This window comes from Manacus vitellinus, unplaced genomic scaffold, assembly GCF_001715985.3.
Source record: "Manacus vitellinus isolate BGI_N305 unplaced genomic scaffold, ASM171598v3 scaffold_8_pilon, whole genome shotgun sequence".
Classification (NCBI taxonomy): domain Eukaryota; kingdom Metazoa; phylum Chordata; class Aves; order Passeriformes; family Pipridae; genus Manacus; species Manacus vitellinus.
In genome coordinates, this window is record NW_021940864.1 from 23,416,984 (window position 1) to 23,432,140 (window position 15,157).

The 15,157-nt window shown below is 40.1% G+C and overlaps 1 protein-coding gene across 2 annotated transcripts in view; it reads right to left on the reverse strand.

Annotated features, from left to right (window-relative positions):
• Positions 1-6,191, reverse strand: part of EFCAB2 (EF-hand calcium binding domain 2) — a 31,319-nt gene extending 25,128 nt beyond the window's left edge. Inside the window, exon 1 of one of the 2 annotated variants that reach the window (XM_018085046.2) lies at positions 6,031-6,191. In XM_018085046.2, the coding sequence (XP_017940535.1) occupies positions 6,031-6,191 (161 nt within the window). The remainder of the gene's footprint in view (positions 1-6,030) is intronic. The other variant, XM_018085047.1, reaches the window with a different exon arrangement.
• Positions 6,192-15,157: the final 8,966 nt, after the last annotated feature.

A 15,157-nucleotide genomic window follows, 5' to 3' on the forward strand; every position in this document is an offset into this window, starting at 1 on the left:
AACAGTTTGTAAACTTTCTTCTTTTGAATCTACAACATAACAGGAGAACGAGAATTTTAAGTATGACTTTTAATACATGCTGTAGTTATGTAATATGTCACAAACCCTTCAATTTGCCTTCAATTTGGTGTTAAATGGGTTAGAAAAATAGTTTCCAAACTGGTTGCAATTCTATCTGCACTGCTCCGTCGTTGACCACGCAAAGGAAGACAGAGTGAAACAAAGTGGCAAGGATTACAGGGGTTTGCTGCAGCTGCTCCTTTTTAAGGAGCTGTCTTGAAAGTATCATTTACAGTCCTAAATCACTTTCTTTACATACTATGAATGACTATGAACCTCCAATTTTCTTTTTGTTTTCCTAAGAGCAATATTCTGAATTTGAACAGCATTTCAACTGACACATTTAAGACATATACATTTAACAATGAATTAACAACATTTCTGTAATCATTTGAGGCAGGCTGTCATTTTCAAAAATGTGGTAGTCTGTACTTTCTTCAAGATGGACATTTACAATTGAAGGCCATTTATAAAAATATCTTCTGAGACCCATCAGGAAGCACCTAACCCAACCTCAAAAGCAGTGGGGGTCAGAGGTAGGTTTGGGAACTCTAGCCCTTCATCGTGCCACTAGCTTTTACCCTCGCACCAGGTACCTGTGAGCTCTGCTTCTCTGGCCACCTCTGCACACCCTGAGCCCCTCCGCTGACTGTCCCATTCCCTTCCCCACGTCACTGCCACGATTAGTACAAGGCCTACCTCCACACAGGCTGGGCTGGGATGTTGCTGCCATAGCCCTTCTCTCAGGACACCTCACAGGATGTGTAGGAGATATTCTCAGCTTCTGCCCCCCACCTCAGCCATAATCTCAAGGCAGAAACAGTTGCAGCAGCTGAACCCCATGGTAGGATTTGGCCAGGACAGAGCACTGGTGTGACCAGCACTGCTGTCTGCATGGCCACCTCCCACCTAGGGGCTAAGCACCAGGCCTGACAACAGGTTCATGCCAGATCTCTTGTTACTCAAAAGACCATTTCCCTTCCACGACCTCCAGCCCAACACATTTTATTGCCAACAGCAACGAAGCAGTATCTGTTCACACAAAATACAGGTACTCCAAAATTGCAAAAAAACCTCCAAACCCCTCAGATCTCAGAGTAATTAGTATGTAGACATGGAAATTCTTAATAACATCTTAACTATTGTTGGAAAGCTAATTTGTGGGGGTTCTCAAGCTCCATGTCAGCCCTGTGTATCTGCTGGTTGGTATTGTCTAAAAGACAGAAAAGTTTAAAGCCTTTGCCTGCACACCAGCCAATTTTTATTCAATAAATCATCTAGAAGTAGAGCCAAACTGAAAAACTTCTGTCGTCTTATGCACCATGGAAACAAGAAACATGTCAATCTGCAATTACCTATTCTACATTCATTTGAGATCAATTTTTGCTGGGGGAGTATAGCCAAGAGGATCAGATCTACAATCTGTGTTTGTCCATGTGAGATGGACAAAATTTATTTTTTGTTTCACTCTCAAATAAGTATAAATATTAAAACGTAAATCAGATTGATGCCAGGGTGCATCTTAAACTGCATTACCGTCTAATAAAGGCTATAAACTTTTATTCTCATGTAATTTCCTACAGCAATGTCAACAAGAGAATATAAAAATATTCATAGTGTTCATCTGTAAATTCCACTGTGATAAAACTGCACACTGATTTCCTAAGTGATCTCATATATTCAGATTTTCTTCCAGAGCTGAAATATTGCTTGCTTGAGCACTATGAAAGCCACTTATTTTTAACATCTCATACTAATTTTGTATATTTTCCCATAAATGAAACACTGTCACTTTTTAAATTGAGATAATCTGTCTGATAGACTCCTCTAGCCTGAAGGTTTATCGTGTTTAATTTATAGCTTTTGTACCTTTCAAATGCTGATGCTCATTTGTGAAACTCTCAAAAACATATTTTAAAATCCTCAATATAGCAAGACCCTTAAATGTACTCATGTGCTTAAGTGTCATGTGCATCATGTTATCCCATTCAGCAGGATTCCCCAAAGCCTTACAAGGCTTAAGTGCTTTTCTGTGTCAGATTTGAAACTCTCATGTTAATTAAGTGTGCTCCAAGCAGAATTAATGGTTACGACTGCCTACAGTGCTCATGGCAGCTCCTAAGCTCTCTGAGTTTTGACTTGAAACTTTATTAAAACAGAACAAGCAGTGAAAGCACATTTTCAGTATCTCTATCATATCAAAAGGCAGGCAGAGCCAGGTGACATGGAAAGGGAAGGTTTAGATGTTAATTCCAGAAGATTCAGCATGGCAGGTGATGTAGTGGCAACTCTGCTTCTTTGCAAGAAAGTAGTAGTTGAATGGGATATGTAGCTAGCTCTTACCAATTGTTATCTCCACTAAAATCCTGATTTCATCAGCATGCCAGGCAGCCAACCTAGGCAGGTAAAGAGCAGACATATAGGTATGACTGAACACACTGTTACTGTATTTACATAATAAAATTGGGGTGAAAACTCTTTCCCATTTCCCCTTATAACATCCACTTGACTGTGTGTCTTCATACGTGGTACGAAGAGGTTTTGTGAGGCCCAATTACATGTGGCATCTGTAACTCAAACTACCCAGAACAACTACTAATCATTTACCAGAGAAAACCATCATTGCAGAAGGTTATTCTCCATAAATCTTCACATCCAAATAGAGTAACTTTCTGAAGGACATCTGTTATCCAGAACTAGTTATTTGGTTTCATATGGGCATAAGTGGATGAAACAGGAACTCAGATTATTTAATATACTCCCTTTTGGATTAAAATTCATGACTTTTTTGTTGCATTTTAAATATGCACTATCTGGCACAAAGAATATGGTCTTACCAAAAACTCTAATACCAATCAATTACATAACATTTCCATAATGATACAGGAACACTGAGTATTCTCTCTTTTATGTACTTTCTTAATTCCCATATGGAAAAAAACATGTCTTCTGTCTAGTTCTACCTGAGGCACTACCAGTCTGGCATTTTGCTTTCAGGTTCTGGTAACATCAGTATTGAGATCAAAGGTATTAAAACTTAGAAAATCTGACATGTTGTGTCAAATTACAAAGACAGTATCTGAGAGTAAATGGAAGAACAGACAGACTGAATTAAGTAGCAGAAAAGGGGAAAGGAACAGAATGATAGAAGGGAAGATAGGGACAAATGTACAGAAATAAAAGATTAAGCAAATAGTCTAGGATGATCAGATGAGTATGAAAAAAACATTAAATATAGTTGAAAGCACAAATGTAGGGATATAAATTCATACATAAACCACATAGCTACAGATAGTATGATCCCATTAACACTTAACACACATACAAGATTTTATTCACAACATTTGCTTAAGTTAGAGGGTAATACTCATGTGAATAACATGTTCAATAGGTAGAAGGATTTGGCCTTTCACCATTTTTCCTTGTGTACATCATGTACATCTGTAAAACATTTAAGTAGGCATTTCGACTTTGAAGAAGACAGAACTTGGAAGATAATAGGACCTAAGGGAAACCCTTCCATGAAAGCTGGTGGAACTGCAGTTCTACAAAGAACCAAGAGGAATACTCTAAGGACTACTTATTTGACAGTGCAACTAATGTTATTAGTTTGAAGCATAATAAAGTAAAAGCTGCAGTTTGCACAGATGTGGAATACTTGTCAGAAGAAAGCATAATCAGTGTGTGAATCCAGAGTTGGGGAATCCTAATTAACCCCCTAACTGCTCTCCGCAAGAAGGCTAATAGCAAGTCTGAAATGGTGTGACTTATTCTTAGGGGATTGCTTCTGCTATGAGACTTTTAGCTTACCTCACCTGTCTTTAGAATAATGAGGCACCTTTATAGGGCAATAAACAACTGGTTTGCCTAACAGCAGACACTGTTGTGATTCTCGCGAGTGACTTTTCCTTGTGATACAAGTTATTTTCTTCATTCTATGGAAAAGAAACTAAATGTCACTTTCCATGAACCACTGGCAGGGCCAGGGATGGAGTTTACGGATTAAGGACATTTAGGATGACAGTACAATTTTCCTCTAGAAGATGACATCTGATACTCCTCCGGGAATAGTGTTTTACAGGATCTAAAAAAAACATGAAGTGTAAAAAAACCCAAGAGATCTGTCTTTAGTAATACAATAATTAAACTTCTTACAAAGTATTCTCACTTTGAAGCTACAAAAAAAGGCATTTAAATTCATTATTTGAGCAGTCAAAAATCCATGACCTTTCTTCTCCAAGAGTTTCTGGCTGTGGATTACCAAAATGGTGCAAAATCTCAGTATTACACATATGGGTGCCCAAAACATATGGAGCTAGAACTTCTCAATACTACTGTTATCCTGCCAGAACACCACATTCTGTCTTCTCAGACGGTCCAGCAGACTTCTAGGCTGCTATCCTACATCTCTATTCACCTCTGCCAGCACTGCACCTCAGCTTCAGTTGCAACACTCGAAAGATGCAAAACATATGCTTTCACAAGACTAAACAAAAAGGACAACCAATATTAAAAACAACCACTTTTAGAACAGTCTTCAATGAAGCTACATCAGCCTTATTTTTTAATGTCTGCAAGGCATCTATGTGTCAAAGTGCAGCTAGAAATACTTCTACCAAAATCAAATTACTCATCTAGCACTATCCACAGCAACTATTTATATTGGACTTCCCTGTGGAATATATTGTTTCCTAAATAATATGAAATAATCCATTGTTTAAATTATTTCAAATACAATGCTCAGAATTTGCAAACTACTGCAACACACCAAGTTTACTTACAGAAGGGATGGATTTCAGAAGTCACAACATTGTGAGCTTTGCAGAAAATACGTTTTCCTTGAAATGGTACTTGAATATCCTTGAAGAAGGAATTACCTTTAGCCTATAAAATATAATTTCTGGCAACACTCCCTAAAGTAGAACATGCTTGCCTCTAAAAATAAGCCACAGTGCAATCAGCAGCACAGATTACTTTTTTTCTGGCAGAGAGAGTCTGATGCATCCAGAAATGACTGCAAAAGAAGACGACCAAGTGACTCAAGCAGTGGGTTCAGCCGCTCAGTTGAGTGGCAGCAACACAACCATAAGGCTGCCAGTGCCGGTGGCCACTGCCCGCGGGTGGCATTGGCCACAGATGACACTGGTGTGCCGGGGAGCAGCTCCTTGCCCTGAGGAGGAGGCACTGCTGTGACCACACTGAATGGGACAGGGGGCAGGAGGTGTATTTCTCTGTGTGTGTGTAAATATGCACGTGTGCGTGCTTTCATATACATGTACATGTGTGTATACATGCACACAGATATATGCAAATATATATATACATACAAACACATATATATATACATATATAGAATCACAGAACCACAGAATCACAGAATATGCTGAGTTGGGAGGGACCCATCAGGATCATTGAGTCCAACTCCTGGCCCTGCGCAGGGCACCAAGAATCTCACCGTGTGAATGAGAGCACTGTCCAAATGCTTCTTGAACTCTGTCGGGCTTGGTGCTGCGACCACTTCCCTGGGGAGCCTGTTCCAGTGCCCAGTCACCCTCTGGGTGAAGCACCTTTTCCTCATACCTAACCTCAGCCTCCCCTGGCACAGCTTCAGCCGTATCCTCGAGTCCTGTCACCGGTCGCGAGAATGAAGAGACCAGTGCTTGCCCCTCTGCTTCCCCTCGTGAAGATGCTGAAGACTTCAATATACACACTCCTATATCTATGTGTGCGTGTGTGTGTGTGTATCTGTGCCTGTGTCGCTCAGTGCGTGTCCCTGTGCCACCCTTGCACCAGCCCCGGGCAGGGCTGACCCCTCAGCCGCCGCCCATCCCGCCGCCGGAGGCCCTAGGCGGGCAGGCCTCTCTCGGTACGCCCCGCAGCGGCCCGTCCCCCGCGCTGCCCGCCTGCACACTCTGCCGGGCGGGAGGCCCTGGGTTGGCCCGGCCCGGCCAGGCCCCGGCCCAGCCTTACCCTCGGCGCTCTCCTTCTCCGCCATGGCAGCCGCCGGCGCTGTCGCCATAGCGACGCGGGCCTGGCCGGGCCCGGGCGGGCCCTCTCCTGCACACAGCAGCGGGGTGTAGGGCGTCGCTCCCCGCTGTGCTAAAGAGATGGAGAACGTGCCCAAACCTCATGTCTGACCCCCAGTGCACCCCACTGCCCTTCCAGGCAGGAATCAAGTTAAACCTGCCGCTTAAATCTGACACTTCAGAGGACTACACTTCTCTTAAAGAGTTTTCCCAGCAATTGCAGAGATTTCCGTGTATCTCAGCTTTAGAAAGTGAAAGAACATTTTATTCTAAATACCATCGCACCGAAACAGCTAAAATATTCTGTCTTAGTGATATTAAATAAAACTGTGTAGTTTAAATTTAGCTGTGTGTTTTAGCAGACAGGGTTGCGATGCCTGGTTCTTCTGACTCAAAAACAACTGTGAAAATAGAAAAAAATATAAATATTAATATTTTGGCAAGATAAAATCATATATTCCTAGAAAAGAAACATTTATGAAATTCCTAGGACTAAAACCTCGTCCTCACCACAGCAGGTGCTTGTTTGTCAGATATTAAATTTTTGCAAAGCCCGTGTGGACGACTGCTCCTCACACATTCATTTCCACCTCTCAGTTACAATGTTCCCCGTATTCATGGAAGCCTGAAATTTCAAAAAACACATTGAACTTAGAGAGGTCTTCTCTGCTTTAAAAAACATCCCTTTTTTAAAACATTTTAGCATTTGTTATTTGCCTTTCAGCCACTTTTTTTTTGCATTTTTATTGAATGTGGTTCTGAATAAAGATGGTATAATAGATACCCAAGAGAATACATCTTTACTCTGTTGGGAAAACAGCTGATTATGCTCTCTAACAAAGCTGATCTCTCAGAAAGGTTATCTACTGACTTGAGCAGTTTATTAAAGTAACTAAATATTTCAAATTATGTTTGACTACAGGAGGAGCACAGATTTGTTTCCTCTCAAATTGGTAACAGAAATTTTTGTGAGAACAGCATGGCAGCGAAATTTAGAGGATGCAGTGGCAGCAGAATGAAAGACTCTTATCTTTCAGTCTCACAGGGGTCCCATTTCTTATTCCCTCAACCCCTCCACACAGAAAACTTTTTTCTTTCCTTGTTGTAGGCATGTGGTGGTGGATCAATCACATGTTTGAAACTGAAGTAAAGTGTGAAATACATTGTTTTGGCAAGGATGGAGTTTTCTTATCTCTTCCCTCTCCTACCCCAAATGCGGAATTTCATGTTCTTGAATATTGTACCCAGTGTTACATTTCTTATGTAATTTTCCAGATCACCTAATTAATCACAGCACACTTACAGCTCTTCTACAAATGCTACACTGATTCAAGTGTTTACTACATATCCCTAAACAAAGCTTTAAAAAATCCTGTTCTAGTTATTCAGGTTTTCATGATAAATCTATGCCCAGAATATGAACAGCTTTCAGCTTTAAAATACATACAAATATTGCTTATTGTGCAAATTTATTGAGATTATTGTGTGTTTATAGTAGCCTTTGAATTGAAGTGAGTCACTGCAAATGTGACGTGAAAAGGCAGGAACTCCACTCAGGCATCCACCTATAATATCTTCCCAGCAATTTCACCAGGGCTTGCACTTGGCTTTCCTCGCTATTCCTTTGTTTCCTCCAAGAGAGATGGTAATGAAAGCAGTGGGCAAAAGCTGATGAAGAAAGGGAAAATGGTGAAATACGCTACAGAGATGACACATCATTTACACCACAACATCTGTGTCCTGTTGCAGCAGCCAACTCCAGCCCTCGTGAGCTGCTACTATAGCTCCTTGGGGAGAGTGTCGTTCTGAGTGTATAAAGGTATTGCTCAAATCCTGAATGTTTGTACTTGTTAAGTTAGGTGAAGAATCTTCAGTGACTCAGAGCTCATATTAATTTCAGCTAACAGTATTTTGAGCTGTCCTGTCTGTGTTGTTGAGATTCCACTCAGGACAATTACTGTAAATCAAAGTGCTTCCTTTGCATTGTCTGCTCCAGCATGGAGTTTCCTTTTGCTTCCAGTAGCTTGCAGCCAAGTGTCAGCACCTGTTTCTCCTTCTTCTCCCAGTTCCTGACACACAGGGCTCTGATATCTCAGCTGTCTTCAGGAGTAGAACAAAATATGGAATGAGAAAGCACTTCAAAACAAGAACTCACTGCTTTAAAATTTCCTGGCAACATGTCTTGAAAAAATCTATGTAGCAAAAAAGTGTTAACAATTATAATGCAGATCAAATATTGGACCTGAACCACATGGCTGTTTCCCTTCTAACTTAATGCACAGATATCTCAAACCAAGGGTATGAGTGGGCTGAAACAACTAATCACATTTTGGCACAGACAAGTACAAAAGGAAACCCAGAACTACTAATTCAACAGCTTGAAATATCAGCTGCTGCATGCAAGATCTTTACAGAGCTTCTCTGAAGAGAACATACCCTTTTAAAATTGTAACTTTTCATTTAAAAAATGTCAGAAAATATCTCAGGGAAAATATGGAAGGATCCAGCATTACTGATACAAAGCCTGGATCCACTGAAGTCTGATAGACATAAGGTACCCTTACTTTTGAACCTAATTTAATCACATACATTCCTGTGAGCTATCAGGGTCCTATCACACATTTTGCATATTTTCCATGCATATGTTCAGAAATGTTATTCAGCAATAAAACCCAGCTCTAAAATGGGAGAAGTGACGTAAAAGACAAAGCAGTTCAAGGAGGTGTAGTAACATCCTATAAAACAGTGTCCCCCCATGGCTTCAGGGCTGCAGTATTTGGACACATCTTTGCACCAAACACTTGCTGAAGACCTTCACTGTAGGACTCCCTCTGTGGGTCCTTGGGGACCATGTAACTGAAGGTACAAAGAAGTATATTCATTTGCTCTTCTCAGAATGCAGGTGGATAACTGTAATTCTGTGACAGGACTCTACCTGTAACTCCTCCGCAGCTAAACAGGTATAGCTTACCACTCAGCAGGCATTTCCATGTCACAGTACCCTTTCTAACCAATGTGACATGAATGGCCCAAGTGCATTTGGCACCTTCATTCCACTCTTTCTCTGGGATTCGCAGCTGATTTGTGTCACTCAGAAACAGACTCTTCAAAACAGAGTATTATCTAAACATCTGTTCGCCCAAATGATACACATCAACCAGACAAAAGTGAGAAAAAGACTCCATTATTCCTTGCCTATGCTGTATCTTTCCCTACAGAATTTAGGTAAATTACACTGAGAGCAGCTACCTCATTCCTTGATGTGTGGGAGGGAAGACAGCTTCTCCTCTGACTTGTTCTCTTTGTAACAGTAGGCTTTTATCCTATGTTTGGACCAGATGAAGAGAAGCCTAACAGAGTGGGTAGAGACAGACATATAGGCATGCCCACCATTATCTGCTCTACCACTGACCTCCTCTGGGCTGCTGGTATGTTTATATTAACCTTATCTGCCAAAACTTTGGGTTCTTTGTAAAAAATAAGTTTTCCTGTTCTCACCTACAGAATAGCAAAAAGCACATAAATTGGCAAGGGAGTTCCTTTACTTTTTCTATAGGTCATAAACCTAGAAGCAAAAAATCTGATCTCTTAAATAAAATGTCAGCATATGATTCCCTGACACATATGGAATTCACCAATGCTGAAAGGGGAAGATCCAAGTCTTGCTCTTCCTTCCCTATTGCTGGCTGCACAACCTCCTTCTACCTTGTGCTGGTTCTGCCACTCACTGAGAGCAGATATGAGTCACTAAAGTACTAAAAAAACAATCCATCAAAAAGTGAATAGTGTTCTGCCATATTAAGAAATTCAGAAAAGAGTTTGACAAGCATCTCAATCAGCACATCCAGGAAGTTGGACCATGCAATTAGAAGAGAGGGAGAAATAGAGAGGAAGGCAAGAAGGGTGAGATATTCTTTTACAGGTAGAAGGCTCAGTGATTGGCTAAGTCCATAAGTAAAACACAGAAGAAAGAAAGGGGAAAAATCAGGTTTGAAGTCTGCTTATAATAGCAACGTCTCAAACCCTTCTCAGTCCATGGGATTGCTTTGGAACTGTCCTGGTAAATATCTATCATGTACAGCTATGGATCTTTTGGGTCTTTTGCTCCTCCTGTCCAGCTTCAACAAAGCTACACTTGAGGAAAAGTGACTGAACATACATTAAAAATGAGTTACTAGAAAAAAAAAGCATTTTTTACTGCAGCAATATTCTTCAATGTCAAGGAGTTGCTGGCAGTGCTTGGCCTCTGGGACTACGCCTAAAGAGCTGCAGCAGAAAAAAGCTCTCTCTTTTATATGTAAGTGTCAGGATACTGTTCCCCATCCCACCCAGGCACAAAAATGGCCCTAGGGATCCATATATTTTAACCTTCAGACTTTATTACCATTAATTATATCTAGAAGTGAAGCCAGGATCCCTGAGAACACGGTAGCAGGAACAAAACACAATCATCCATCTGCCTAGCAACATGGGTTGCCATGAGTACTTCTCCCCATGCTCCACAGGCAGCAGGGGCTCACCACTGAGCACCGAGCCAAGTTCACGGGCCCCGTACTGGTAAAGAAAGCCTGCTTCCTCAAATGAAGACCTTGGATTCTATATCCAGGATGCCTGTGTTCCTCTGGAGCCTGGAAGGCATCAGCCAGTAGCCTGACATTCAGGAATGAGGGACTTTTGGAGTACCGAGACAAGGTCAGTGGAATCCCTCTTTCAAGAGACAAAAGCAATGATGTTGGCAACATCAATGAAAACTCCATTCTTGCCTTCTCTGTTTCTTTTGAAAAAGTTCTTTGCATGCTTCAATACCATGCCAAAGAAAATCCCAAATAACATACTCTCAAATGGCTGAAGGACTTAGGAAGAAAAGAAGAAAAACCCGAGTGGTACTGAACACATGGAAATACTCTAAAATGTCCCTAGCTTGGGAAATCCTTGAATCACAAACCATTTGAAGGAGGCTGAGAGACAGAGTATTGAAGATACTCATTTGCCTGATTCTCCACTGAGCACCTTCTTTAGGCATCACTAGAAGAAAGGATTCTCAAAGAGATGAACATTTGACATGTCCCAAAAGGCTCATCTTGGTATTCTTAAAAAAGCAAAAGATTATTTGATAATTGTTTTATATTTAAGCAAGGTCCTCTAATAAGGTGGTTATCTAGAAGCTGTGTAAAAATAGAGATACATGAGGAAAACACAAAATCAAAGATTTCAGACTGATAATTAGACAATTGTAATTGAATAGTGCCATGGGGGGGAGTGGAAGGCTTAGACAAAGTTATTAAAAAGCAAAGCCTTGCCGATGAGTCTCAAGGTACAGAAAGGACTCCCCTTGCTTTCTAAACTCCTTCTGAGAGAGGAGTCTAGGTGAGGCTGAATCCTATCTCAGCCTCAGACTGTGTTAAGGGTTTAAATTTAAAGAAATTATAGAGGTCTGATTGAACCACTTTTGTCCTGCAGGTTTTAATGACTGGCAAAAGGAAAATATTTATATAAATGAATTTATTATGACAAATTAACAAACAGTTGAACAGGCAAAAGACCTTAATCAGAATTATTTACTACACAATATAAACACTAAAAATCTACTAGTAGAGTATAATATAGCATAAAGTAGTATAGTGCACTGTAACAAAGCAATTATTGAAGCAGTTATATTAAAGCTAGCAAAAAGAAAGAATTATTAAGTAGAGAGTTGATGTAACTCACCCATACCAACGCTTGTAGGGAGATCACTTTCTCTCAACCTCGAGGAGTATCCTCAGGGGGCATCCTCAGCCCAAGGGAGGAATCTCCACACACACACCCCAAGAAGGGTTATGTCAGAAGAACCTGACTGCAGGAGAGGGGACTGGATTTCTATAGTATAAAGTGATTGACTGCTGGAATTACATTTATGTTACCAATATTGTGAAGCTAACCTTTAAAAAAAAGCTCCTACTTTGTTGTTTGTTATGTTATAACACGAAATTTAAGGGTATAAAGGCCATAGCGTGGGTAAGTTGGCCCAAAGCAAATTTTACAGAGCTGTCAGCCATGACACAGGATGAGAAAAGGAACTGAGGTTATACATCTGAATGATCATGTATGGCACTTAACCACTTTACATGAGGCATGACACGGTACTTTTTAATACTCAGGAAAATCCTTCTGGCTTATAAGTAAAATTACTTTCTTTTACATCATCTGTCAAGATTATTTGGGCATAGAGATGTTGCTGTACTCACTAAGTTAGTAATAATCAAAACCAAAAAGAACCTGGCTATAGAGAGTCCATCAATTTAACCATCTCTGATTATTCTGCTTTCTTCAGAATGCAAATTTTCATTTATTAAAAAAAATTCTACACCATCTGCTTGTGAAGATAATGTTTGGAGAACTGATGTAGCACTACCCTTTTAAATCTACGGTAGGACAGTAAGGGAGAAAACCATATTCCATAACAAGTCCCATTAATGTGTTCAGAATTTTACTTTACAAGTCTTACCCCACTACCTGCTCATGTTAACTTCAGAATTTCAGTGGGAATAAGGTTAAGGGCTGGGGGACTGATTTTAATTTGATTCACAATTTATTCATCTCCATTGACACAAGTGGCACAGGATGAAGACTACTTTTATAGCATAAGTATCACCTCAATTCTCATTCATCTCAGTGTTTTTTTTATTTAAAGGGCTAATTGCATGGCTAGCTTGTTTTTCCAGGTTCACGAATTTTATTTTTTACTGAAATATAAGTTTTAACTTTGCAGTTATTAAATTGATTTCCATATTTTAAAAAAGTTATCTCTGATCTAACTAGAGATACTATACAAGGTATGTTTTGTAGACTTTCCTATATAGACTTACTATTGTAAAATGAAAGTTGCTTTGAAATAAAAATATATTTTGTTATTTTAAGAGGGGAAAAAAGGAAGAGAACTAAGACGCGTTCCAGAAATATTTTTTCTACCTTCAGAATAAGAAAGAAATTGAGCTCCTATTTGCTTCCCTTGTGAGGGATAGGGGACTTTGATGCACTGTGGCCAGAAGATACATAGCTGTATTAATGAATATCAAATCTGTTCTCAGAGACTGCATGTTGGCTATGAATGTAAAATATTCATACCACAATAGACTGTTACACTGTCAAAAGCTGAAGTTCAGCCAATTTTACCAGGAAGAGTTGACATTTTGCTGTATTCTTCATTCTTGGGAACTGAAAAAATAAGCTATCAAAACTGCTCCTCCTCTTGTAAATTTTGCCACTGCAACTATTTAGATATGGCATAAATCTAGAAATAGGAAGGGTCTACTGCACTATTTAGACACAGTAACTCAAACTAAGAGCAAACTAACAAATACTTCAGATTGGTCGAGTTTTCAGAGGCACTGTGCCAGGGCAAGCAGAGGCATCACCTCCTCTTGTATCACCTTCTCTGCCATGCCCCAAGGCATGGCCATGAAAGGATCTGAGTAGGAAGCTGATTCAGCTAAAAAATACTCTTTCTTTGTGGTTGTGGTTACCAGGTTGTGAGCTGGGCTAGTGTAGCAGAAGAGGCAGTGAAAGAACGATCCACAGGGGCTGAGGAAACACAGAATTGCCACCAAGGAGCAGCCTGAGACTTTTGGCACAATCCTCCAAGAAGGGGCTTTTGTTCCATCACTGGCTCCCCTTCTCCCAACTCATATGGCTGCCTTCTTGAACTGTCTTCCAGTCATGCTCCATTCTCACAGAGGCCCACTGAGGAAGCAAAAGCAGGGCTTGGAAGAAGAAACTTAATCATTTATTAGACTAGCTGGAGGGATAAAAACAAACAAACAGACAAACAAACCAACCACCAGTGGTTTTGGACATATAATCCCTTTTTCAGCTCTGAAACAGAAATTGCATCCCTTCAACAGAGTGCAGTGGTCACCACTTTCAAATAGATTTAGCTTTATTATGTTACATCATTTGGACTATTGGAGTGAAATGGCTAGTTGGTACCTGCAACGTATAGGTGAGTGTTTTCAAAGGAAAACATGATAAGGACATTAGCCTTATGGGACAGAAAGACAAGCAGTTATCACATGCAGAGCCCTAAGGAGCAGGGAAAACTGCAGCATACTAAACTGATTCTAATCGATACTGTAGATAGATGCAAATAAAGGAGACTTAACAAGAAGAGGCACTTAAATATCTCGATAAAGCCATTTAAATTGTCTTCAGTATGGACATTCAGAGCTGTATCACTTATGAATTTATGAAACTATGCAATGAACCACACCAGGGAAATGACAAACAACATGAAAAATAACCCAGGAAATACAAATAGGCAACAAAGTACTAATGGGTTTTTTCTCCATGAAACGAATTCTCATTTTCTGAATAGCCACTTAAATACTTGCACAGAATAAGATGGGGAGTGACAACTGCCTAACGTATGGCTGCTGAGCAGTTGCCGGTTAGACACATCGATCATACGCACATCAGTGTGTAAGATTATTCCAACAAATAAAGCTTAGCAGCATAGGAAAGAGCTATGGCTAAGATTATGCAGGACAGTGAAAATGGACTAATACCTAATATATGCATAAGTTTTACCTGCTAATTGAATTTAAGAAAGTGGAAATATAAGTTTAATAGTCCACCTGAAATTGAGGATCTGTAAATCCTAGATAGGCAACTTCTTCTCAGTTCTATGTCATTGGCACCAGGATTTACCCTCAGGAACAGGATGGCTATGAAAATAAACCTAAAAGTGATATCATGGTGTGAGATAGTTATTTTCCTCTAATTGTTTATTGAAGTATATAATTAAAACAGAACACACTTTTTTATCTGGTTTATATATACTTTCACTATACAAGAGTATTTATTGGCATTGCATCTTTGTCACCTAGAGAGCTATGGTTACTGTCAGTTCACATTAACTCAACCAGACAGAGTCCAAGAAGGAGAATAGTTTTTAACTAAACCGCAAGTTCTGGAAGCCTGAAGACAAAATGTTGCTGCGATGATTTGAGGCACTACTGTTGTCTCTTGGTGACCTTACCTTCCACTGCCAGCTAGCATCCAGATAAGCTGACAGCTGGCCTGTAAAGGTGTGA